Source organism: Trachurus trachurus, assembly GCF_905171665.1.
Source record: "Trachurus trachurus genome assembly, chromosome: 8".
Taxonomy (NCBI): domain Eukaryota; kingdom Metazoa; phylum Chordata; class Actinopteri; order Carangiformes; family Carangidae; genus Trachurus; species Trachurus trachurus.
The window spans coordinates 829,500-857,053 of NC_139905.1; the positions used below are offsets into that span (position 1 = coordinate 829,500).

The 27,554-nt window shown below is 43.9% G+C and overlaps 2 protein-coding genes across 2 annotated transcripts in view; one reads left to right on the forward strand and one right to left on the reverse strand.

Annotated features, from left to right (window-relative positions):
- The window catches only part of arhgap27l (Rho GTPase activating protein 27, like), a 166,126-nt gene extending 151,638 nt beyond the window's left edge, over window positions 1–14,488 (reverse strand). The window contains exon 1 of the mRNA XM_083976477.1: window positions 14,484–14,488. The gene's annotated coding sequence lies outside the window, so the exon portion shown is untranslated. The remainder of the gene's footprint in view (window positions 1–14,483) is intronic.
- samd14 (sterile alpha motif domain containing 14) lies at window positions 7,716–25,577 on the forward strand (the record flags this gene model as incomplete). Its single annotated transcript, XM_083976530.1, has 10 exons — window positions 7,716–7,752; window positions 11,650–11,804; window positions 14,439–14,555; window positions 17,386–17,587; window positions 20,992–21,091; window positions 21,717–21,785; window positions 21,867–22,002; window positions 23,002–23,124; window positions 24,217–24,369; window positions 25,425–25,577. 10 exons carry the CDS (start codon window positions 7,716–7,718, stop codon window positions 25,575–25,577), a joined length of 1,245 nt encoding a protein of 414 aa, XP_083832656.1.
- Between the last annotated feature and the right edge of the window lie 1,977 nt (window positions 25,578–27,554).

A 27,554-nucleotide genomic window follows, 5' to 3' on the forward strand; every position in this document is an offset into this window, starting at 1 on the left:
CGCCGGGCCGGCTTGGATCATAACAAAGACAAATGCTGCATTTGCCCCACGGACACTATACTGTTGGCGATTTTTTTTGTAAATTTAGTTATGGCTCCCCCCGACCCATCTTTTACATATGTCAGCTTATTTTATGCTATTACTGCTGTATTTGCGATAATGCTCCTTTAAAATGAATTGTTGTTTCCTTTATTTTATTCTATTTTGTATTATTTTGTTGTAATGCTATTTAAGCTATATTAATGTTTTTTGATTGTTTTTTTTTCAACCTGGGCCCTGTTTTCATATGTTTTTCTGTATATGTGAGTGATGGATAATACTTTTATTGAGGTGGCTGCAGTATTGAGCGGGGCAGGCAGCCTGCAGCCCAGCTAACGCTCTTCAACCGGGCAAGTGGTGCTTTCACACCGCACGCATGACGACGTGAATTGTTTGTAGGCTACTCGTGTATTCGCGTGAGTGATGTGAATAAACACAAATACTCCAACGTTATGACATTGACATAATGTTTATGACATGTTCATGACTGTGTCATGTCTCTTATGACGAGACCTTCAAGTAAAGTGTTACCCAAATTTTTAAATTACACCTTATTAATCTGGTTAACTACCTATAATATGATTAATGGACCTTTTATTATCCTCAATTTCTCTCCAAATGGTGCTCAATACTTCGATTTTCTTTTTCTTTTCACTTACAGTAACTCTAGTTGTGCCACAAGAGCTTCACCAATGGACAATTCACTATTAACACAAAGCAAAGTTTGACCCGCTCAACCCTTTATGGGCTTTACTCATTTAGGTTGTTTACACGTTACTTGAAGTTACATTTGAAGTTTGCTATTTTTTACAAAAGGAAAAAAGGGTCTCCCGCACACTGTCCGATCTCTTGCAAAAACGTTATTATAAGACACAGCGTTTCGGTCCGCAGGACCTTTTTCAAGCAGAGATTTTTTTTTAAAAAGAATACATTACAGGCAAATATATGGCCTACCATATCTAAGATAGCCAATCAAAGGCTGGGTCAGTGGGGGGTCCTAGAAGGTCCTACAGCTGTAGTCAACTAGTGGTGCTTTGGGCAGCTCCACCCAGGGGAGGTGCCTACAGACTCAGTGAGTGCATAAGCAGTGAGCCTGTAAAGTTAATTTCACGTCAGGCAGACATACAGTAGGCTATATGTGATTGAGAGCTCACATGTGTGTCTCTCTGTAGTGGCACGGAGGGACACCCACAAATACATATAAATACAGTAGTAGGCAAAAAACAACTTACAAATAGAGAAATGCAAACACTACAATGTATATACTATTCCAAAGAGATACATATATTTTTTATTTTAAACAAAACATAACAGTGCATGGAGAGGAATAGAATAGTCATAGTAAGACCATGCCTGGCATCATAATAGCAGGATAGGGGTCAGGAGGGGGGGGGGGGGGGGGGGGGGTACAGGAGGGATCCATCTCGTCCTCTTCTTTTTCTTCTCCCTCATTTACAGTGTAGTGGGCATTGTCCGACCACTATACTATAGCTGCAGAACTACAGTATCAGAATATGCTACAAAAAAATCACCTGCATTGTATTAATAATAATTAATCATGAATTTATTAGAACATTTTAAATGAGGGTTTACAAAGTAACATAAAAGCAACGTACATTAGAAAAAGAAAAAGTGGAAGATTTTACTGAAAGTATCAAAAGCAAAAGTAAGATGTTCATAATTCAACTGTGTGAGTTTTAGTGCTTTGAACAGCTTGCTGTTGGACCAACAATAAATCCACCCTCAAACACACCTTTTTACTGTGTGTAATTAAGTTCTTATCATGAAATCTTGAACATATTTTAATATTTAATGATGTTTGTTGTTCAGCTGATGGAGATAATCTCCACAAACCTTTAGACCAGGATCAAGTCCTGTTGGATTCTTGTAAACCACATGTGGTTTACAAGAATCCAACATTATTAGAATTTCTATTTTTAATGATGTATTTATTCACTTTCTTACATGCAACTAGCAGACTTTGCACACAGCTGCCAACCCTCCTTTTCTTTCCTGGTTTCTCTGTTATGTTATGTGTGTGTTTGTGCTGTTATGTGTTTGTGCTATGAGCATGGTGTGTGAGCCACCAAATGGAATTGCCCTTTAAGGGATTAATAAAGTAGTCTTGAGTCTTGAGTCTTGAGTCTTGAGGACTTAAGAGGAGTTTGATCATGAGAGCAGGTACTGAGCCGGTCTGTCCTGTTCAGGTGTGAACTCAGAGTGTCTCAAGTTTCACTAACTTCTTTAAAGGGATAGTTCAACATTTAGTCAAATTGGCCCATTGCTATAATCCCTATAGTCATAGCAGTAGGTTCGTTACCTTTAATTGTCGGTGCAAGATATTTGTGAATATGAATTTAACCACTGACCCACTTTATACTTTCTTGACCTCGACCTTCTGTCTAAGACTCCAGTGACACAAATACAGCCTGATAAGAGACAGTAAAGTGATCAGACTACAGCCACGTCTGCAGCTCTGGGATCAGCTCAGACTCAAAGGTGATTTATTTTATTTTTACTCATACCATGGCACCATACATCACAACTTCATAAAGTCCTGCACAGGGAATCATTCATTGTACTTAGCTTTCTTCTTTATTTGTCCTAAACAGCCAACAGCACGTATCACTGCTTACTTAAAGGGATAGTTCAACATTTAGTCAAATTGCCCCATTACCATAATCCCTATAGTCATAGCAGTAGGTTCGTTACCTTTAATTGTCGGTGCAAGCTGTTTTTAGAACGGCGGAGCAGAGCCGTGAGCTGCTCAGAGCTACGCTACGGAGGCTCATTATGGGATTTCTTGGTTTCCCTCATCAAACTCATCAAATACACAATCCAACAACTCCACAACGCTCTGGTGGACAAGTTGTGAGCTGCACATTCACCACGCTATGAGATAATAACACAACGTTACCACACAGAGTTGTTTTAGAGGGAAATTCATGTAAAACCACTGATGAGAGTTCCCTATCCATGCTTTAATGGGTTGTGTAATAAGTTGTTATTGTGTATTCTATGTACCATGTGTGTAAGTGGTATTCTGTTTGGTGCTGCTGCAGTAACAATGTAATTTCCTGCAAAGGGTTAATGAAGTATCTTTAACTTTAATTTCATCATCATCGTCGTCACCTAAGCCTGTAATCTGTTGGTTTATTTTTGTTGTCATTTTTGTTGACTCAGAGAGTTGATGCGAACACACAGACACAGATTCAACGTGTTGAACCTTTAATCGTCTGGATTCTTTCTCAGCACCTTTTTGATTTTCATGACTCATCTGATTTCCTATTGATTCTCTTATTGATCCGTTTCATTCTTCACCTGATTCCTATAGCTCCACCTACAGATTCTTCACTCTCTTTACTCTCTTTTCATTTATAAATCTGATATGTCATTCCTGAATAAACCACGTGTCTTTTCCTCTCTTCTCTCCTCCCTCCCTCTCTCTTCTCTCCTCCCTCCCTCTCTCTTCTCTCCTCCCTCCTCCCAGTCTGCCTCAGCCGTCCTTGGAGCTGCTGCTCTGCTCTGCTCTGCTCTGCTCTGTCAGATGGAGGCTGCAGTGTTTTGCTGAGTCGTAGGGAGGGAACTACATCCCGTTGCCCGGAGCGACGCCCCGTGGAACTCTGGGAGTGGCGGTCCTGGTCAGCGGCTGCTGGGGGAGGCAGAGGGAGAGAGGGAGAGAGGGAGAGAGGGAGACGTGCCATGACAACAGTCAGAGAGGCAGAGAGAGAGAGAGAGAAAGGTGAGTTTATCTTCCTCTATGATTTACCTGCCTGAATATTTCAGCTGCCCCCCCCCCCACACCTCTCCCCCCTCTGGCTGTTTGTCCTTGTTTCCTCCCCCTCTCCTCCCCCTCGTCTCCCCCTCGTCTCCCCCTCTCCTCGGTCCGTCCATCTCTCATCATTTCATCTTTTCCTCCTCCATCTTCTCAGTCTGACGCTGCATTTTCCTGCTGGAGCTCCGCTTTGCTGCCGTCAGTGTTTGTCTCATTAGACCTGTGTGTGTGTGTGTGTGTGTGTGTGTGTGTGTGTGTGTGTGTGTGTGTGTGTGTGTGTGTGTGTGTGTGTGTGTGTGTGTGTGTGTGTGTGTGTGTGTGTTAGAGAGATCTCCACCCAGTCTGAGCAGCAGCTCACAGATCAATCTGGTTCAGAAGATCTGAGTGGAGTTCAAACAAACAGTGTGACGTCACATTCAACGACGTGACATCACATTCAACGATGTGACATCACATTCAACGATGTGACATCATATTCAACAATGTGACATCATATTCAACGATGTGACATCACATTCAACGATGTGACATCACATTCAACGATGTGACATCACATTCAATAAGCAACGCATGGAGAACGTCATGACGCAAAGATTGTTATTTCCGCTTCTACTTCCTGTTTCCAACAACAACAACAACAGCAACAATTAGAAAATTTCCTCTGGGGAAATTTTGAAAGGGCCACGGGGCTACTGCCGGTTTTACCAACATGGGAATCAAACCCACGATCTTAAGGTCAAGACAGAGCTGATCAGACAGACACATGATCATCTTTCTATAAGCACTGATATGGAGGAGCTGTAACCACATTAGGTTAACAGTGTGTGTGTGTGTGTGTGTGTGTGTGTGACTGACTTGACACATAGTTAGTTAGTAGCTGCATCCTGTGTCAGTCTGATTTAGCTGTGTCTGTGTTTATAAACATTTAAACGAGCGCCAGGTGGATTGTTTATGAAGTTAACGAGCTCTGGCCTGAGGATCAAAGAGGTTACCACGGCGATAGGGGCCCCCGCAGGCTGAGACAGACAGAAACGTGGAGAAAAAGCCATTTTCTGCCTCTGCACCGGCCTCACAATTAGGCTTAGCCTGACAAAACGGTAACTCCTATCAGAACAAAACACAGATCAACGTTGCTCTAAGGACTTCCTGAAAAATTTGGTACGATTTGGTGTTTCTACAGTAAATATTTTGGCGACGCTGGCAGTTTTAAAACATCAGGCCGTTCTGCTTCTCTCAGAAAATATTTGTATTGGACTCAATGAGGAGCAGAGACAGACGTGGCCGCACTTAGAGGCTCAGAGTTTAAATTCTGTAAGTCTCTCTGATATTTTGAGCAGATGATGAGAGACAGAACAAGTTTGTCTACAAATTCTGAAAAAATCACGTGTGTAGAGTGTAAATTGTGGCCGTTTGGAGTTTGGAAAGAGAAAAAATCTGGAGTTTTTCTGGCATCTCTCCCACTCTAACCGATGATGTCACGCACTCTGAAACGAACATTCCGTCCAATACACAACCATTATAATCTCATAATTTCTCCAAAAATGATCATGGTCATTGAACAGGGATTGATCAAAAACTATATGACCTATCAAAACGTGGAGTAATACGACAATACACAAGACTTGTGTCTACTGTTTAAAGTTTAAATGGAGTCTCTAGGTGAAAGTATGCCTGAGCAGTAGACGTTTGTTAAACTCCAATGATTGGTCTTTTTCGCTCTTTTTCGTAAACTGTTGAGAAAAGTAATAGCACACCGATCCCGATCAAGACGCACGTTTTGATATATAATTTTCCTTTCATTCATATCCATTCTTCTTTCAACACTGTAAGAGCTAAAGGACAGATAAATGAAATAAATGAGCTCTTATAAAATAAATAAAATTAACCCTTGATAATGATTTTTACCACAATATGCCTTATGACAATATATTTGAGCCTTAATCAACATTTCACATGAGATAATGACAATAAAACGTTTGCCATAAACACATAAACAGATTCGAAGACTATTGTTAGCTCAACATCACCACCATGAGGCCAAACATATATGCACACTACACAGAGGCTAACATTAGCATCGCTATTAGCGTATGACAATTAGCATTTTCTCCCACATTAAATCGAACAAATTACACATGGCTAAACATATTAACATGTTGTTTACACAATACCTGTTCCCAATTCCAGCTGGGTGCTTAACCATATGATGCATAGATGAACTATGAAGAACAGAGCAGTAACATCATTATGAAGGTGTGTAGCGGAAACCCTGATGTTGTCTTGTGAGTGAACTGCAACACAGGAGCAGAAGGGGTGAAAGTGGCTACGTCACTTAATTCGAATCATCAACCAAAACCCAGCCATAGCAGCGTAGCCTACCGTATTTCAGTTTGTGTGAATCAGCCCACTGGCCTCGAAGCAGTGGTCTCCGGACCTGTCACTCAACGGTTCTGCGCCCTAATTGGCCAGAATTTAAAACCTAATAACAGTAAAACGGTAGAGTTAAAAAAAAATCACCCCCCTCAGAGTGTGTGCGGGGGTAGAAACTATCGGTTGAGACCAAAAAATGTAATGGTACCAGGCTGTAAATATGTTTTTTTAAGCTGTAAAGTCGGCTATTTTAACATGGGGCTCTGTTGGAGTTGCTCCCTTCTGACACCAGCCCCCAGAGGAAGCCGGGGGGATTGCAGTTTGTTGAACGCGGAAGTGACTTCACTTCTCAGACCCACAACTGCCCCCTTGACTGCAACACGGGAGCAGTCGGGGTGAAAGTGGCTACGTCACCACTTAAAGCAGAAGTAAGTGATCCGGTGGTTTTGGCTAATGCTGCGTTCCAGGCAGGCTTTTGAAACCGTAAATTACAGCTTCAAGTCACAACTTACGAATTTGTAGCGTTTCAGGCAACCCACTCGTGTTTCTCCGACCTGTTTTACCGGTGAAAGTCACTATAACGGCCACTCGTAACTTCTGACCCGTGAACTCGTACCAGATCGAACTGGTACGAGTTCACAGGTCGGAAAAACACGAGTTTCCTTGAACGCACCATAACAGTCCTCGTCCCTACGTCGCCACATTCACGGCGTTCCTTGGCTGCACACACAGCCCTGCATGCCGTTCTCTCTCCTCATTGGATAAAAACTGTAGGATACGATAAATGTTTTCTCCTGGGCTCAGAGCAGAGCAGAGTGACTGACAGACCCGTGTTTCAGTCCAAACACTCTATGTAAGTGATTGCTGTCGGAAGATATAACTATTTAAGACTTAGATTAACACAAATATATTACTCACTTCTGCTTTAATTCGAATCATCAACCAAAACCGGCCGTAGCAGCGTATTTCAGTTTGTGCGAATCAGGGGATTTTAATTCGAATCACGGCGTTTCCATCATCATTTTCCGATGCGATACATCTAGATGCATCTAAACAGCTGATGGAAACGCAACTACTGACATAGAATGAACAAACAGAAACGTTCAACAGCTCAAAACACTGAGAAACAACACAAATACAAACCATTACACAACAGCAGCTGGGAACTCTGTGTGTGTTTAGTGTTTAGTGTGTGTCTGAGTCCATCTGTTTCCTGCCGGGGGGGGGGGGGGGGGGGGGGGCAGCAGCTCTGACCTCTGACCTCAGGTGACCCCAGTGTGTTTCCATCCAGAGGTCAGAGGTCACTCAGGTGTTTCTCTGGTTTCTGGTGTTTTGTCCCTTCAGAGCCTCCGTACTGAGACTGACCATCTGTCTGTGTGTCTCTGTGTGTGTGTGTGTCTGTGTGTGTGTGTGTGTGTGTGTGTGTGTGTCTCTGTGTGTGTGTGTGTGTGTGTGTGTGTGTGTGTGTGTGTGTGTGTGTGTGTGTGTGTGTGTGTGTGTGTGTGTGTGTGCGCACAGTGAGCACTGAGCCATGACTGCCAGTCTGGACGACACCGACAACGTGTTTGGTGAGTCACACACACACACACACACAGTCGTGATCTGCAGGTTATTAAAGGTCGTTCAGATTCATTTTATTCCTTCACAATAAGATTCATGATGTCACATGACTGACGTGTGTCTCACTATTTGGCAGGAAACTGGTCCTAATGTGTAGTAACATCCTGTTAGGGGTTAAAGGGATAGTTCAACATTTTGTCAAACTGGCCAAATACACAATCCAACACCTCCACAACGCTCTGGTGGACAAGTTGTGAGCTGCACATTCACCACGCTATGAGATAATAACACAACGTTACCACACAGAGTTGTTTCAGAGGGAAATTCATGCAAAACCACTGATGCACGTTGCCTTCAGGGACAGTTTTTCATCATCAGTCTCTGTATTTCCCTCTACAACAACTCTGTGTGGTAACGTTGTGTTATTATCTCATAGCGTGGTGAATGTGCAGCTCACAACTTGTCCACCAGAGCGTTGTGGAGTTGTTGGATTGTGTATTTGATGAGTTTGATGAGGGAAACCAAGAAATCCCATAATGAGCCTCCATAGTGTAGCTCTGAGCAGCTCACGGCTCTGCTCCGCCGTTCTAAAAATAGCTTGCACCGACAATTAAAGGTAACGAACCTACTGCTATGACTATAGGGATTATGGCAATGGGTCAATTTGACAAAATGTTGAACTATCCCTTTAATGATAATAAGGTTGTTGGGAAGAGAGAATCTACATGAGAAAATAAAATCTCCATGAAATGAAATAACCGTCAACTTCTCTTCCTTTTCAAAATAAAGGTCTCAGCTTAAAATCCTCAGGTAAACAAGTACAAGTCTCTGTCTCTCCTCCTTCCATCTTCTGCTTCATTAAATCTGCCCCCCCCCCCCTCCCCACACACACACACACCCCTCTCCCTCCCCCTGGGAAATAAACTGCAGTGTGTTCAGTGTGGGGGAGGAGAGACAGGAAGTGTGAGCACACACACACACTGAAACACACTGAAGCACACATCATCAAACAACAGGAACAACAGTGTTAATGTGTGTGTGTGTGTGTGTGTGTGTCTCTCTGTGTGTGGTCAGTGTGTTGAATATTTGATGGTGAGTGGTTCATCTTAACAACTCATCAGAAGGACAGAACTCTCTCTGTGTTGTAGCTCAGTGATTCTGTCCAGCTGCGTTTCCATCGCAGCTTTTCACTAAATAAAGTTATTTTATTTCTGAAATTTCTGCTATTTGCAGGTGTTTCCATTGAAAGATGCTTTTGCAAAACTCTGGTAAAGTCTAGGCTCGCGATATCCCATAATTCGTTAAAATTCTTGCCCTGTGAGACTTCACTTTGAGGATGATGTACCTAGAGCGCTGGGAAAGAGAGTAGTGACAGCATCGGTCCAATGGCAGCGCCTCCTGGTGGAGGAATATGGGTTTTACTAAAGAACTGACATCTCTGCATTGTTGGTGAATGAGCAGTGTGGTGTTTTCAATAATTTAAGGACATTTATAGATCACCCACGTTAATAGCATCATTGAGGATCCTTTACAGATAAACATTAACACATAGGAGAGTAAAAAAAACAAAAACAGTTTTCTACATTAAAGCAGAAGTAAGTGATATTGCTTTTATAGCCTACAACAGTGCTACGAGCGCATTTTTAGAACAGTAATAAACTACAAGAGATTATGATTTGTTTGTTTATTTAATCATTTATTTGGCTCCGCCAACAGAAATAGTTCTGCAGCTGGAAGGGAGACAAGGCTGTTGCCAGGCAACACATAAACATTTCATACTAGCTTGCTACGAGCTACAAGCTTCTCCACCGAGCTGCTTCCAGTGCTGGTTCTGGTTCTGAGCCGGTGTCTGATTAACACCGGAGCAACAGTACCAGCGTGAAGACACAGAGACGTTATCGATACCGTATTACATTTGTTTATCATCTATGTAATTAATATAAACACAGTTGAAGCTAAGTAGCTGAGCTACGTGGCTAACAACAGCTAACGCTAATATCAAAACACATCACCGTCAAAACGTAGTTGCCCCCGCGGCGATTTTTTTTCCAGCCGGGTTTAGTAGAGATTTATCTCCAATTAGACGGACCAGGTCAGGTCCAGGTTTTAATGTTCAGGTCCGTTTATAACTGTAGCAGCAGCAGCAGCAGCAGCAGCAGCAGCAGCAGCAGAGAGATGGGGCAGCCTCCATCCTCAATGACCGCACCCACCCCCAGCACAACTTGTTCACACTTCTGCCCTCAGGCCTGAGGTACAGAAGTGTGAAAAGCACCTGACTTCCAGGCTGAAAAACTCCTTTTTTCCCTCTGCCATCAGACTCCTAAACAATAGGAGTCGGTAACTCATTATTCACACAGTAGCACCACATTTGCACATGCACAATTTGCACACTATTTATTTATTATTTATTTATTATTATACATAGTGCATATTACACACACACATCATACCTCCTTCTCTTTAATTTTATTTCTTTTATTATTATTATTATTGCTGCTCATTGTTGTTGTATTGTACTATTGTTGTTTTGTAATTGCTCTTTTTATTAATTGCTGGCTTCTATGACGAGGACAGCAAAGTAAGAATTTCATTGTCAGGGAAACTCACCTTTCCACTGTGCATATGACAATAAACACTTTGAACTTTGAACTCCTGTATGGGGAGCGTAGCTCTGACTTAGCTCCTGTCCAGCTGAACAGCGGAGTGATTATGTCTGTGAAAAGTCCCAGTGCTGTTATACTGTATATCAGCACTATGGAACGTCTCGTTGTCCAATCAAATTGCTCGGTTGGGACCGGTCGGAACTAACTGTTGTATAAATTTGTGTTAATCTAAGTCTTAAATAGTTGTATCTTCCGACAGCAATCACTTCTATAGAGTGTTTGGTCTGAAACACGGGTCTGTCAGTCACTCTGCTCTGCTCTGAGCCCAGGAGAAAACTTTCCTTGTATCCTACAACCTTTATCCAATGAGGAGAGAGAACGGCATAAAGGGGCAGTCCTCTCTGTGTGTGCAGCCAAGGGACGCCGTGAATGTGGTGACGTAGGGACGAGGACTGTTATGGTGCGTTCAAGGAAACTCGTAACTCGTGTTTTTCCGACCTGTGAAGTCGTACCAGTTCGATCTGGTACGACTTCACGGGTCAGAAGTTACGAGTGGCCGTTATAGTGACTTTCACAGGTAAAACAGGTCGGAGAAACACGAGTGGGTTGCCTGGAACGCTACAAAGTCGTAAGTTGTGACTTGAAGCTGTAATTTACGGTTTCAAAAGCCTGCCTGGAACGCAGCGTTAGCCAAAACCACCGGATCACTTACTTCTGCTTTAATGTTTCAATCTACATTTTATAATAAACAAATTATAAGTGTAATTTAATATGACCAAGACACCTAAAAACTGTCAGTGTGGTGGTCTATGGTTTAGTTTGTTTTGTGTGTTTGTTTAGTGTGTTGCGTTTCCATGGCGATGGGACAGCGATTATATATATATAGTATATAATATTCTATATAGTATGTGTGCAGGGATTCCTAGAGAGGAGGTGAAGGAGGATTTCACAGACGAACTGCTGAAACTAAATTTCAGGTCGAGCTGGGATACGTTCAACGAGCTGTGTGATGTTCTTCAACTGAAATAAGTGTTTCCATGGCGATACACTTTGACATCGATACGTCTGAAGAGAAGAAACGGCTCATGAACATTAAATGTTTCAATGATATTTAAGAGTTTTTCTAAATGTAGGCGTTTTCCATTACCAGTTATTTATTGCGATATTCAGGTTTTACGCTCTTCCAGGGGTGATGGCAACGCCCCCACTGTCTCCATGGCAACACGGTGCACCATGTTGCCGTGGGGAGGTGGAGGGGGCGGGGTTAGCGCTGACCTCTGACCTCTGACCTCTGGGTTTCAGACCTGAACGAGGTGCCGGAGACGGAGCTGCTGGACAACAGCATCCAGAAGGGCCGCGCCCAGCTGTCCGTCAAGGCGCGCCGCCACCGGCCCTCCCGGTCCCGTTACCGTGACAGCGTGAGCTCCACCGAGGGCGACGACAGCCTGGACAGGAAGGTCGGCTTTCTTTCTGCTGCTGTTTAAAAAAAATACACTAAAAACATTTGTTTTCATCCCATCTGTCTGTTTTTCTTCTCTTGGTTACATTGATTCTGTGCCTTCACACCAAAAGCTTCCAAAGCGTCTGTCGTGGACATTTTGGTCCTGCCGGTGGTGGAGAGTCAAAGAGCAAGACAGGAGAGATAGCATGCACCCAAAGTTTATTCTCCATTCTCCACAGAGAAGGAGAGAAGGGGACAGAACGCAGAACTACACAGCAGGTAGCAGTTCAGAGTAGTTGCCCCAAGAACAGAGAAGTCCCTTCTTATACCCCACTCTATGACTCTGGTTACTTCATTCCCAGACAATTTATTTATTTATTCATTCATTCATTCATTTTCTATACTGCTTATCCTGCACTAGGGTCACGGGTGAGCTGGAGCCTATCTCAGCTGACTTTGGGCGAGAGGCAGGGTACACCCTGGACAGGTCGCCGGTCTATCGCAGGGCTAACATATATAGACAGACAACCATTCACACTCTCATTCACACCTATGGGCAATTTAGAGTCACCAATTAACCTGCATGTCTTTGGACTGTGGGAGGAAGCCGGAGTACCCGGAGAGAACCCACGCATGCACGGGGAGAACATGCAAACTCCACACAGAAGGGCCCCAGCCGGCCGGCGGGTTCGAACCCAGAACCCTCTTGCTGTGAGGCAACAGTGCTAACCACTGCACCACCGTGCCGCCCAGTTTATTTATTTATTTAACCTTTATTTTACCAGGCAAATTGCTTGAGATAAAAAAATCTCTTTTACGAGCATGGCCTGGCCAAGAAAGCAGCAACAAGATAATATACACACAAAGAAGTGAGGACGAATATGAGAGAGAGAGAAAAGAGAGAGAGAGAGAGAGAGAGAGAGAGAGAGAGAGAGAGAGAGAGAGAGAGAGAGAGAAAAGATGAATGACGTCCAGAGTTCTACAGTCCGGCAGGGATATGGGGGGAAGAGAAGGAGGACGGGAGGGCTGTGTGGTACAAGGGGAGGCTGTACCAGGGGATCCTGAAGGAAGAGAGATTATGTTAAATCAGCCAGGGCAGAACAGAACAATGCACAACAATACACACTAAAAGAACGCTAATCCAGTGATGCTAAAATACTAAACAGTAAAACATTTACACACTCCATGATTTGCCATTAAATAAATAAACCAAGTCAACAGATGTGTCACCAAGACCAAGACCAAGACCAAGACCAAGACCAAGACCAAGACCAAGACCAGAGAGTATCAAGACCAAGACCAAGACCAAGACCAAGACCAGAGAGTATCAAGACCAAGACCAAGACCAGAGAGTATCAAGACCAAGACCAAGACCAGAGAGTATCAAGACCAAGACCAAGACCAAGACCAAGACCAAGACCAAGACCAGAGAGTATCAAGACCAAGACCAAGACCAAGACCAAGACCAAGACCAAGACCAAGACCAAGACCAGAGAGTATCAAGACCAAGACCAAGACCAGAGAGTATCAAGACCAAGACCAAGACCAGAGAGTATCAAGACCAAGACCAAGACCAAGACCAAGACCAAGACCAAGACCAGAGAGTATCAAGACCAAGACCAAGACCAAGACCAAGACCAAGACCAAGACCAGAGAGTATCAAGACCAAGACCAAGACCAGAGAGTATCAAGACCAAGACCAAGACCAAGACCAAGACCAAGACCAGAGAGTATCAAGACCAAGACCAAGACCAGAGAGTATCAAGACCAAGACCAAGACCAAGACCAAGACCAAGACCAAGACCAGAGAGTATCAAGACCAAGACCAAGACCAGAGAGTATCAAGACCAAGACCAAGACCAGAGAGTATCAAGACCAAGACCAAGACCAAGACCAAGACCAAGACCAGAGAGTATCAAGACCAAGACCAAGACCAAGACCAGAGAGTATCAAGACCAAGACCAAGACCAAGACCAAGACCAGAGAGTATCAAGACCAAGACCAAGACCAAGACCAAGACCAGAGAGTATCAAGACCAAGACCAAGACCAAGACCAAGACCAAGACCAAGACCAAGACCAGAGAGTATCAAGACCAAGACAGACCAAGTCAAGACCAAGACCAGTTGAGCTCAAGACCGAGACCGATAACGAGACCAAAAAAACCCAACTAGTTACACCATATTTTGCTGTTCTGCATGAGTTGTAGAACATGAGAGGACGACGCGTCTGTGTCACAAAATGCATTTTTGGTTCCACTTGAAGGGGGCATAGAAATAATAAAATCCCCCCCCAAAAAAAGCATGTCTGCCTGGACATTGTAGGCTACAAATCCCTTCTAGACCGTTCTGCCAGTCCCAGACATTGTGAGACCGAGAGACACGAGACCGAGACAAGACCGAGACCACAAAAAAGTGGACTTGAGACCAAGAAAAAAATGTTTGATTTTGTTTAAATTGAGGTTCCTGACAAAGTCCAGAAGCCTTGATGCTGTAAACAGATCTATGTGGTACTTGTATGCATTTAAAACATGTGTGTGTGTGTGTGTGTGTGTGTGTGTGTGTGTGTGTGTGTGTGTGTGTGTGTGTGTGTGTGTGTGTGTGTGTGTGTGTGTGTGTGTGTGTGTGTGTGTGTGTGTGTGTGTGTGAGCAGGACAGCCCGCTGCACTCCGCCCGCTCACCTCTTCACCTGGCCATGCGAGGCTCCTCCCCCTCCCCCGATTCGCTGCTGTCGGCTCGAAGCCCCGCCTTCTCCTTCGACACGTCCCTGGTGAGACCGATCAGACCAATCACAGCTCAGGACAGGTGGACGGGTAGAAAAGACCAATCACAGCTCAGGACAGGGGGACAGGTAGAATAGAAACGACCAATCAGAGCTCAGGACAGGTGGACGGGTAGAAACGACCAATCAGAGCTCAGGACAGGTGGACAGGTAGAAGAGACCAATCACAGCTCAGGACAGGTGGACAGGTAGAAGAGACCAATCAGAGCTCAGGACAGGTGGACAGGTAGAAGAGACCAATCAGAGCTCAGGACAGGTGGACAGGTAGAAGAGACCAATCAGAGCTCAGGACAGGTGGACAGGTAGAAAAGACCAATCAGAGCTCAGGACAGGGGGACAGGTAGAAGAGACCAATCAGAGCTCAGGACAGGTGGACAGGTAGAAAAGACCAATCAGAGCTCAGGACAGGTGGACGGGTAGAAACGACCAATCAGAGCTCAGGACAGGTGGACAGGTAGAAGAGACCAATCAGAGCTCAGGACAGGTGGACAGGTAGAAAAGACCAATCAGAGCTCAGGACAGGGGGACAGGTAGAAGAGACCAATCAGAGCTCAGGACAGGTGGACAGGTAGAAGAGACCAATCAGAGCTCAGGACAGGTGGACAGGTAGAAAAGACCAATCAGAGCTCAGGACAGGGGGACAGGTAGAAGAGACCAATCAGAGCTCAGGACAGGTGGACGGGTAGAAAAGACTAAAACACCAGTTTATACTAGTACTACTACTAGTACTATTTCTGGAAAAAAGTGGTACAATTTCTCCAAAAAAGTTGAAACATTTCTAGAAAAAAGTGGTAAGATTTCTCAAAAAAGTGGTTAAATTTCTAAAAAATGATAATAATAAAAATTTCAGAAAAAATAGTAAGATTTCGCAAAACATTTGAGAAAAAATGTGGTAAAATTCACCAAAAAAGTGGTAAAATTTCTCTCTCAAAATATCGATACTTCCGATACCAGGTCTGTTTGCTCTAGAATCGATACTCAAATGAAAATATCGATACTTATGATACTTCAGTCATTTGTGGTTATGCATATCATTAACAGGAACACAGTGGAAAGTAACTAAACTATTCAGATCTGGTCTAAATGACACGCGGTTGGTGGGAACTACTTTTTCTTCCGCCTGAGTAAGTGCGTAACGCGTAAGCTGCTCACAAAGTCAGTCTGTGTAGAGTTGATGGCGGAGCGGAAAGGAGTTCAGCTCCACAAACAGTGAAGACGAAGTCTGTAATATCTGTGGGAAAATTATAAATAATATTATAAATGAATGAATTTAAATAATTATATGTTTGTTCATCATTTTCTTATTTAATTTATGGTTTTATTATTTTATTTATGTTCTTTTTTTTGTGTTTGAAACACTATTTTCGGCTATATTCTAAACGAGGTCACTACCTCAATATAGTTCAGAGTTTAAAATAAATACGTTAGGTATTATTTTAGCCAATATTTTAAAATGTACGGACAACATTGGACCCGGATCGTGATGAGTTTTTTAATATCTAGCTCTTTGTCAGCAGATACAAGTGATTCAAACTAAGACATGACAGCAGACAAGTGTTAGACAAAGGTTTAAAATGCTGCGTTTTCACACGTATGTCTATGAGGGAATCGGTTTGTTTTCCCCCACGGCTCTGACCGGAAGTGACGTTTCCTTGGTTACCGACTCTGTGTATAGAGAGCCGAAGCGGAAGCAGCCCAATGGGTCCTCAATTCGAAAAAAGTCTCCATACAAATGAACGGGAGTCCAAGTTTTATTTCGTGATCCGTTTGAATTGTGCCATGAGAAAAAACTCAGTCCTCTACCTGTTTAAAACATCACGTTTCATGAAGAGAAACCAGCAGTTTGTTGTAAAACGGCAACAGAAGAATGTATTTAGTGTGAAGACGCTCTACGGACTACAGATCTGGTGTCCCACAAAAGATACGTCACCAACTGACACGGGAAAGGAAGGACGCCATGTGGTCGCCATGGTGACGTCACTACGCCACCTGGAGTCTTTCTGGTTACGGACTGTTCGGAATTTTATTTTAGGCTACAACAGTTTTACAACAAACTGCTGGTTTCTCTTCATGAACCGTGATGTTTTAAACAGGTAGAGGACAGAGTTTTTTCTCATGGCGCAATTCAACCGGATCACGAAATAAAACTTGGACTCCCGTTCATTTGTATGGAGACTTTTTCAGAGTTGAGGTCCCATGCGACTGCTTCCGCTTCGGCTCTCTATCACATAGACCAGTGGTTCTCAAAGTGGGGTCCGGGGACCCCCAGGGGTCCTTGAGAGGGTACAAGGGGGTCCACAACTTTTTCTTGAAATTTTACCACTTTTTTTTACTAGCATTTTTAAACTTAATTTATGTTTTCTTTTTTCTTAGAATTTTGGCACTTTTTTCTGGAACTTTTTAAGTTTCTTTTTTTTTTTTTTTTTTTTTAAGTTTTTAGAGACATTTTACCACTTTTTTCCTAGAAAAATTGTAACAGTTTTTTTCTTATTTGAAATCTTACCACTTTTTTCTAGATTTTTTTTTTAATAACTTTTTTTGAGAATTTTTATTACTTTTTTCTAGAAATGTTTAACGTTTTTTCCAAAAATTCACACCATTGGCCCTAATTTGAATGTACATTACTTTAAAAAGGCGTCCTTTAGTCTCAGAACCAATTTTTGTGTATTTCTGGTGTTTACTTCAAAACATAGGCTAGGGTCCGTGGTCTAATTTGTGTCATTTTAGGGGTCCTTGATGTGAAAAAGTTTGAGAACCACTGACATAGACGCCTCCACTGCCTTCAGGGTTTACCGTGTCCCTCCTCCGTGTCCCTCAGGTGCGTCGCTCCCCGGAGGACGGCGGCGGTGGCGGCGGCGGCTCATTGGCCGCGGCCCCGCGCGGCCGCTACCACCAGCTGACCAACGCCACGTCTCAGGAGGCGCTGGTCACGGCCAGCAGCAGCTCGCCGTCCAGGTCCTGCCCCTCCTCCGACAGCTCGCCGGTCTACCTGAGGAGGAGCCGCAGGCCCGAGAGCCAAGGTACACACACCGGGACACACACCTGGACACACACACACAGGGACACACACCGGGACACACACACACAGGGACACACACCGGGACACACATCTGGACACACACCTGGACACACACAGGGACACACACCGGGACAAACACAGGGACACACACCGGGACACACACACACAGGGACACACACCTGGACACACACAGGTACACACACCTGGACACACACAGGGACACACACCTGGACACACACAGGGACACACACAGGGACACACACAGGGACACACACCTGGACACACACCGGGACACACACAGGGGCACACACGGCATTTAACCGTTCAATATGCCTTACCGGAGAGTCTTGCCAGCTCTGAGATCAGCCCGATTCATTGTAAAACATTTATTTATTGATGTAAATGTGGTGTTTTCTGTGCGTAACGTAGGCTACAGACCCTAAGGCAGTGCTGCTCTTCTGTCCAACCATGGTTTTTTATTCAAACAAACTTCTGCTACTGCCACAATTGTTAGATTTCATCACTGAGACCAACATTTATCTCCTAGAAATACTTTAACCAGCCGGTGGTAAACCTCTAAAAACCTGCGGGTAAGTTAATTAGCGATGGTTTTCTCCCCCGGGATGAGGACGGAGGTTGGCCGGCCGAGCAGCTCTGCAGACCGGCTGCTGCCTCTGTGATGTCGCGGTCGCTGCAGAGCTTCACTTCTCTGAAAAACATCGGAGCAAACTTCTAAACAGCCGTCGTTTGGATAAACTGGCCGTATATTTGGGGTCTAAACAGTTACTTTCTCACATGAACAAATATTAAAACTTTATAAAGTCACGTAACAACAGGCTTCAGCAGGAACATTTCTGTTGTCCTGTTTAGTTTATTGAATTTCCCTGTTCGCGGTAAGGAAAAGACGATCTGTGATGTCACGTTACGTTGCATCTTGGGTAATTTGAGTGTGAGTAGCAAGCTCCTCATGGATACTCAACCTTCTGGCGAATCTAGTGTAGCTGCCATCTGGGAACTTCTGGCAGACTCAAACCGACTCAAACTCGCATACTGCGCATTCGCATACTCAAAATGACCTCAGAGTTAGTATGAGTAGTAGGTAGTAGTAGGTAGTAGTAGTAGTATGAGTAGTAGGAAAGTATGCGGTTTCTAACACAGCCCTGGACACACACCGGGACACACACCGGGACACACACCTGTAGGGGAGACCGGGGACAGTTGCAACACTTTTTGCATTTGGCTCTCTTACTCAGAGATGGTTTGGATTAGACAAACCAAATTTTTATACAATAAACTTACATTTGTCTGTTAATAGTCAACACAATTAATAGATGCGTACAGAATCCACATTCTTCACAATTTGCGTTTGAGTGTAAGGAGTCAGATGTTGCAACTGACCCCGGGCCCGGGGACAGTTGCAACATGTTACAAATACAATATATTTCATGTCTAGTAAAAGGATTATTATCAAAAATGTAAGTTCTATAGTGTTATTTATTCATCAGCTTTGATCAGATGGCAATTACAGTATAGATTTGTCTAGATGAGGAGGAATTACTGCATGTGCAGATGTCAAATATTCAAATTGAAAAAAAAAGACTTTCAGTATATAGGATGAATGGAATAATTTGTGAGGGAATAACTTTTATATTGCCATTGTCATTTATTCTCTCATCATTTTAATATTAGCAATACAACAGTAAAAAAAAAAATTAATGTCAAAATACTGTTTTGTGGTCTGTTTTTATATTCATATATTGCACGGGGACAGTTGCAACAGTCGTTGCAACTGTCCCCGTCCGGTCAGCCATGATTAAACTCCATGTGCTAGCTAAACAAAGTGCTCTTGGTATGCTAATCATATCACCTTAAAGTTAACATGTCACTCCTTTAAACCATATAAGTTTGAGCAGAATCACAAAAAGAGTGACAACAGTTTTAACAAAAACAAAGCTCAAGAAAAAAATACTTTCATACCTCAAAAACAGTTTTTTTGCAATAAAACCTGGAGCATCTTTTGAATTCAACTGATTTTTCTCTGCAAGGGGGGGAATTCAACTAAGCATGTGCAGTGTGAGTATCATCACGCTAGCTTGTTCATGATTGGAGAAAAATGACATGTTGCAACCATCCCCTGTTGCTACTGTCCCCGGTCTCCCCTATGGAACGCCTTTGGGTCCAAAATGTCTCCTTTAATGTCTGCATGTTAACGCGTCAATTTTTAAGCTTCCTGCTATTGGTTGGTGTCAATATGCCCCGCCCCTTTTTGACGTAGACTCTATGGGCCGGATTTACTAAGATCTCAGATAGCGGGCGCTATATTGTTTGCACCCGCTATAATATTGCGAGTTTGGTTAGTGCACGCAAAACAGGTGATCTACTAAGAGTAACCCGCTAAATGAAAACACGTGCAAACCGCAATATGTAAATGAGGGTTTTGCGCGTGTAATCGTTTCCGCCATGGAGAGAGTGGACAGAGAGCTGGACGGACGAAGGGACAGAACATGACATGACATTTGATCCGATGCAGACATGTGTGTTCATCTCTCTCGCGCTCTGTTTAGATAAATAAACACAAATCGCTACAGGGCCCAACTCGTATAATGACGAACAGGCAGCAGCTGCAGCGACAGTCACACACCTGTAATATGTGTGTGTGTGTGTGTGTGTGTGCCGCCCATGATCGAGTGGATTAATAGAGAGCTCAGGTGGGACACACGGATCTAAACGCTCTGACCACTGACCAGAGGGATCAAAGACAGGTGAAGGCAGCGGTGACGTGTCTCAGTCCGGGACCGGGACTGAGAGACGGAGCTGAGCAGCCAGGTGAGAGGAGAGGAAAGGAGAGGAGAGGAGAGGAGAGGAGAGGAGAGGAGCGCACTGCAGGACAGACGTGCCCCGTGCGTAACAGCGCGTAAATTACTTTTAACACGGCTGAAAAACTGTTACAGAATTACCCAGACGTGAGGAAATGCAGAGATGTAAGATCATGGGGCTCTGACAGGTATCAAATCAATAAACGCATACGTTTTGGCAAAGTTGTATCAGTTAGTACATGCTTTTCAGACGTGGTGAATAAAGACGCAAAAACAGCCACCGCAATCTCTTCCTGGTTTGGTAAATCACATTGCGTGCGCTAAATCAATCTATTTGCATCTACTCCTCCCAGTATTTTGCACGTTCTGGCTGAAACGCCCATATTTACATATTCATCAAGGCAAACACGCTAAATGGATCGCACGTGCTATTCTGCCCGTTTGAGGGACGCAATCCTCGGTGCGTCCGGTTAGTAGATCAGGTTCCACATGTGTTTGCGCGTGCAATCACGTTTGCACACGTTTTAATACACGCAAACCTTTAGTAAATCCGGCCCATTGTGTGTATGTGTGTGTGTGTGTGTCTCAGTGCTGGTGTCGGATATGAGCCATGACAACGGTCCAGCTGATCCCGATGCTCCAACTGTCGTCTTCGACAAGAAGACAAAGAGACGCTTCCTGGACCTGGGGTGAGACACAAACTCAAAGATGAAGCACGTAGGGCAATGTACGCATTCAAAACTAAACTAATCAACATCGACATTCCAATTTGAATTTGGACAAAAATATTTGATCGTGTAATTTCACCAATAGCTCTGTATGGAAGTGAGGTCTGGGGTCCACTCAGTAGTTTACAGTGTGAGTCATGGGATAAACACCCAACAGAGGCCGTCCACACGGAATTCTGTAGAAGAATTCTGAAAGTTCAGAGAAAGACCCCAAACAACGCCTGCAGAGCAGAGCTGGGTCGTTTCCCATTATTACTAAACATCCAAAAACGGGCAATGAAATTTTGGAACCATCTAAATAGTAGCCCAAAAGACACACTTCCCTTTAAAACATTAAAAACCCAAGAGCTGAACCCGGAAAACAGCCCCCTCACTCAGCTGATGGAGAAACTCAGTAACCAGGCTCCCATCAGCTCAGCCCCAAAACACCAGAAAACAAAAATTATCATTAATCAATCAAAAGATTTATATTTAGAATATTGGGAAAAGAAAAGAAAAACTCAAAGCAGACCAAATTGTTATTTAACTCTAAACAGAAAATATAAATTGGCGGAATACCTCCACTCTGACTCTGTCTCTGTCTCAGGGTCACTCTGAGACGTTCCTACATCCGGGTGAGGAAGGACAAGTCCAACAGACTGTCCGTCGGCAGCAGGTCTGTCCTCTCCTTGTGTCCCTCTAGTTCCCAGCTGGTCTTGTCCTGGTCCTGACTCTGTCCTCCGTCCTCTGTCCTCAGGGAGCCGTCAGAGAGTCCGTCTCGCTCCGGCTCCTTCGTCCCTTTCTCCTGGTTCACCGAGGGACGAGCGTCTCCCCCCTGCTCCCCCAAAGTCCCCCCGCCGTCCTCCCCCCGACCGCGCAGGTCCCAGTCCCAGGTAGGACAGACACCCCCAGCTCACCTGGAGAGACGGCAGCCAATCAGAGGACAGACACACACAGCTCATAGACCCTAAATTGACGAAAATTAGACCACGGACCCATTGGACAAATTCTGAAGCAAACACCAGAAATACACAAATATTTGTTCTGAGACTGAAGAACGTCACTTTTTAATCAATATATGTTGAAATTAGGGCCAATGGCGTGAATTTTTGGAAATATTGCAGTGTGTATCAAAAAAAGAAGAAGCCACACACACATCTGTGCCAAGAACTTTGGACAGGTGCTGAGCCGAAAACGTGCAAGAATCAAAAAGAAAATAGAACGGCTCGCACACCACAGGGCTCCAAAATGCAGTCCATTTATTCACAGGAGAAATGTAACGTCGAGCGACAGCCGCTCTTCGTCAGACATACAGACACCACATGGACGCCATCTAACTGTCCGTTCACACCAAAAGCTTCCAAAGCATCAAAAATGCCGGAAGTCAATTCATTTTCAATGAGCACCTGGCGACACCGAGCGTCCAAAGCGTCAAGAGCTTCGGCTCCCCAATGACCAGCGCGATCGAACTTTGACGTCAGTCACGTGACGAGCGGCCAAAGCGGCTGAAAATATTTGCCGTTTTGGGAGCTGTCTTGTCTGACGCCCCCCCTCGAGCGTTTTTGACGATTTGGAAGCTTTTGGTGTGAACGCACAGTTAAGTATCATGTGGTAGTCATGTGACCACCAGAATACAGAAGTATCTATATTGATGCTTAAAAACACTAGAATATAACAGGACTCTGTACAATTATTGGATGCTGTTATATATATTTTGTCTTTAGCACTTTCTAACATTTTTCCTCGTTGTGGAAAAGAGGCAGACTACGTCTCCTTTAACGGCTGCAACAACAGAACATTCAGGTGATCAGTGGGAACCAATCAGGAGAGAGCTGACTGACAAACAGGAAGTAGTCGTCTTTGGTTTGACCCTTGTCTCTCTCCGTCTGCAGGAGTCGGCTCTGAGCGAGGAGTTCTCCCCCCCTCCCCCCTCCCCCTCCGCCTCCCCCTCCCCCCCCGTCGACTGCTCCAGGTCCTCACACCCCTACCACACACTGTCGCAGTCCTCCGACGAGGTGACGCACACACACACACACACACACACACACACACATATACTGTCGGGGAGAGTGGGGTAAGATGAGCCAGTGGGTAAGTTGACCCACCCCTTGTTTCTAGGAAACTATAGGAAAAAATTAGCATGTGACCAAATATTAGGGAGGCAGGCATCATTTCATGGAGTCTGTGAAGATTAGAACCACGTGAGTAAAGTGGTTTAACATTTATGACCAAAAAATCATTTTTCACTCTCGAGAGTGAATTTCGTCGATCATAAGTTTCATGAGAATTGTGTTTAGACCAAAAGAGATGATTGCAAATTTGTTTTATGCATGGGTTGATATGAGCTACAACATGAGGTAGTAAACCTAGCATGAAACTGCACCATTTTAGCTGTGGGGGTAATAAACCCAAGCTGAGGTAGCTGTGGGGTAAGTTGAGCCACCTATCCTATACACTTAATGAATGTATTTTGGCTGTATATGTCCAAATGATTAAATCAAGATTCTGTATGTTTGTGATTACAGTAAGTATGTTGCTATAAACAGGAAAAGTTGTTTATAGTGAGGCCAAACTTTACTTTCAAAGAAAAATATCTGGGATTCTTCCCTAGATGCCACGTATTTGCAAAACTCCCCAAATCTCAGTGAGTTGGTGGCTCAGCAGGAAGTCCCTGCAGTTTGTGTTCACCTGTAACCTGGACAGATGGAATATTAAGTAAAGGGGGAGGTAGGAGATGGATGGAAGGAAAGAAGGGGGGGTTGATCAATTTACCCCACTCCTATGGTCGAGTCACAAGACCACTTTTTTTGAACATGCTATATTTTAAAAACAGTTATATTTACACTCATTCTGTTAATTTGTAGGGATGCAAAACATCCTGAAATATATGCAGATGTGTTAGTTAGCAACAAAACTATAATTGTCTTGATGTAGTGATCCTGAATACAAAAAGTGGCTCATCTTACCCCACTCTCCCCTACATATATTTAAGTTTCAGTTTCCAATTCTCACTGTTAATTGTTTTGTTTCTATGTAAAGACCATTGAGTTTCCCCATATTAAAGAACTTTTTTTTTTTAATTCTAACCCCCCCCCCCCCCCCATCAGCCCAGCGATGAGCCGTCCTCTGTGTCGTCGTGGACAACGCAGCAGGTGTGTCAGTGGCTGCGAGGACTCAACATGGAGCAGTACATCCCAGAATTCAGTGCGAGAGACGTGGACGGACAAGAGCTGCTGCAGCTGGACGGAGGGAAGCTGAAGGTGAGGATGAGGATGAGGATGAGGACGAGGACGAGGATGAGGATGAGGATGAGGATGAGGATGAGGATGAGGATGAAGGCAGTGGTGTAGTCTATATGTATATACTATATGTGATACTCAGGTTTACTCAGTACAACTAAACTATCTAACTAAAGTAAATGTCAGTGGTTCTCAGAGTGGGGGGGTTGACAGGGTTCAAGGGGGTCCACTACTTTTTATCGACATTTTACCACTTTTTCTTAGAATTTTTTAACTTTTTTTTCCAGAAATGTTATCACTTTTTTAATTATTGTTTGACTTTGTTTTATTTTATTTTATTTCTTTAGAAATTTTACCAGTTTCTTCTCAATTCTCCAAATTTACCCCTTTTTGTATTATTGTTTGCCCCTTTTTTTGAGAGAGAAATGTTGCCACATTTTTCTATAACTTTTTGAGAAATTTTACCACATTTTATCTCAATTTTTTTTTGCAAAATCTTACCACTTTTTCTAGAATTCTTTTGAGAAATTTTACCAGTTTTTCTCAATTAAAAAAAAAAATTACTTTTTTTTTTTTTTTTTTAATGTTTCAACTTTAATTGTACCACTTTTTCTTAGAAATGTTTAACTTTTTTTTCAGAAATTCAATCACTTTTCCTAGAATTTTTTTTGAGAAATTTTACAAGTTTCTTCTCAATTCTCCAAATGTTACCCCTTTTTGTATTATTGTTTGCCCCTTTTTTTGAGAGAGAGACATTTTGCCACATTTTTATATAGTTTTTTGAGAAATTTTACCACATTTTTTCTAAAAAAAAATGCGAAATCTAATTTAAACGTACATTGATTGTTTGTGTATTTTTGTTTCAAAATGTTGTCCAATGGGGGTCCGTGGTCTAATTTGTGTCAGTTTTGGGTCGTTGATATAAAACAGTTAGAGAAGCAGCGTCTATGTGATACAAGTATGAACAGTTTACCACCTAAAAAAGCAGTTTACCCACTACAAACATTAGACTACACCACTGGATGAAGGTGATTGTCAGTGAGTGTCATGTGACCTGTGTGGCTCCGCCCCCTCAGAGTCTGGGCGTGGCCAGCTCGTCGGACCGCGGCGCGCTGAAGCGGCGGCTCAGGGAGCTGCAGAGCGCGGTGGAGAAGGAGAGGAAAGCTCTGGACAAGATGGAGAAGCAGAAGGAGAAGCAGCGAAGGAGAGAGGAGCAGCAGAGGAACTGAGGGAGGAGTGAGCGCTCACCTCGCTCCGTCTGTCTGTCTGCAACAACCTATCTCTGCTCGGACCGGACTGGACCGGACTGGACCGGACCGGACTGGACCGGACTGGACCGGACCGGACTGGACCGGACTGGACCGGACCGGACCGGACCGGACTGGACCGGACTGGACTGGACTGGACCGGACTGGACCGGACTGGACTGGACTCTACGGTGGCTCGCCAGGACGGGGTCAGCCCTATGTTGCCTCATTTCTAAGAATTCTCTCAAAATGAAACTCTAGGTCAAGTCTTTTTTTTATTTTTATACCGTATTTAAAGGGATAATTCAGAATAATTTCAACCTATAGGGTCCTTTGCACCATGACCTCGAGCAAAACGCCCCCCCACCTCCCCCCAGAAGCTTGTTTTTCCTTGCTCGAACAGTGGTCGAGTTACCGCTATTAACCCTAAATTACCCCAATAATAATGTCCGGAATTCCTGTTTCTAATGCTTTGTTTACTACTACTACTGACACTAAGGGTTCATCACTCAACCCTCTGTTGGAGTAGCGGTGTTGGAAGGGGTCAGCCCTGTGTTCCCAGATTTAGCTAAAAGCTACAGTACATCTGTAGTCAACTGCTACTGGATAACAGGGGTGGGAGAAAAAAATCGATTCATATAAATATTGCGATATCTTTTTTGACAATTTTTAAATCGATTTTTTTTTCGATTTGTTCGCCTTTTTTACATACAGAGAGTCCAGGTTTTGAAAAGGGTTTAAGTTCACTTTATAATGGAGTATGTTAACTTATAGGCTCCTACAGTGTTTGTGTGCAGATAAATGTTAAAAATGCTAAAGACTAAAAATCGAGAGAATCTGCAATATCGTAGAATCGCAATTTAAATCGAATCGCCATCCAAAAAAATCGTAGAAGAATCGAATCGGAAGAAAAGCGTATCGTCCCAGCCCTACTGGATAACAGGTTGGGTGTAATTGTGCTACCACATTGGGAGAAATGGGGATAAAATCAGAAGCAAATTGATGATAAAGGAAATGTGGGAACATATAGGGCCTCGTTTTGGAAAGAAAAAAAAAACCTTAGAAATGAGGGAACAAGGGGCTGAGGGAACAAGGGGCTGAGGGAACATAGGCACGCTCCCGCCAGGACAAACCCCGCGCCAACACAACCACAGAAATGTCAACCGATGCTCGTTTCTACGGCAACAACAGGACTACAAACAAACAAACAAACAAACAGCCAAACTGAAAGACACTGTGTTTTGTCCTTCTGAGCCACCGTACGTCGTTTTACAGCGAGTCCAGTCGGTCCGCTGAGCCGGCTGGCTGAGCACTAAGCCCCCCCCCCCCCCCCCCCCCCCCAGGTGAAGGACGTGTTGATCGTTCTGGTTCCTCTGACCTCTGACCTCTGCACGATTCAACAAGCTTCATAGAGAGCCGAAGAGGAAGCAGGAAGCAGGACGTAACGGCCCCATGGGACCTCAAGTCTCCATACGAATGAACGGGACTGAAAGTTTTATTTCGTGATCCGTTTGAATTGTGCCATGAGAAAAAACTCTGTCCTCTACCTGTTTAAAACATCACGTTTCATGAAGAGAAATCAGCAGTTTGTCGTAAAACGGCAACAGAAGAATGTATTTAGTGTGAAGACGCTCTAGGACTACAGACCAGGGGCCTCATTTCAATCAGGACAGACTAATAAGGAAAGGGTTCCAGGGTGCCATTCCGAAGGGCCGCCACTCCGAACGTTTACTTTAATTTGTCGGAATGCCGACCCTTAATTATTTATGGGAAAAGGGTGCCATTACGAACCTGAAAGAAAGGGTGCCATTCCGAACCTGAAAAAAGCTTGAATGGTTTACGGCACGGAGTGAACAAGCCTAATTGTGGTGGTAACGTAGTGGTCAGAGCATCTGCTTTTGACGCGGTGGATCAGGGTTCGACTCCCGGGGGAGATACATATTAACTGCGATTTTATTG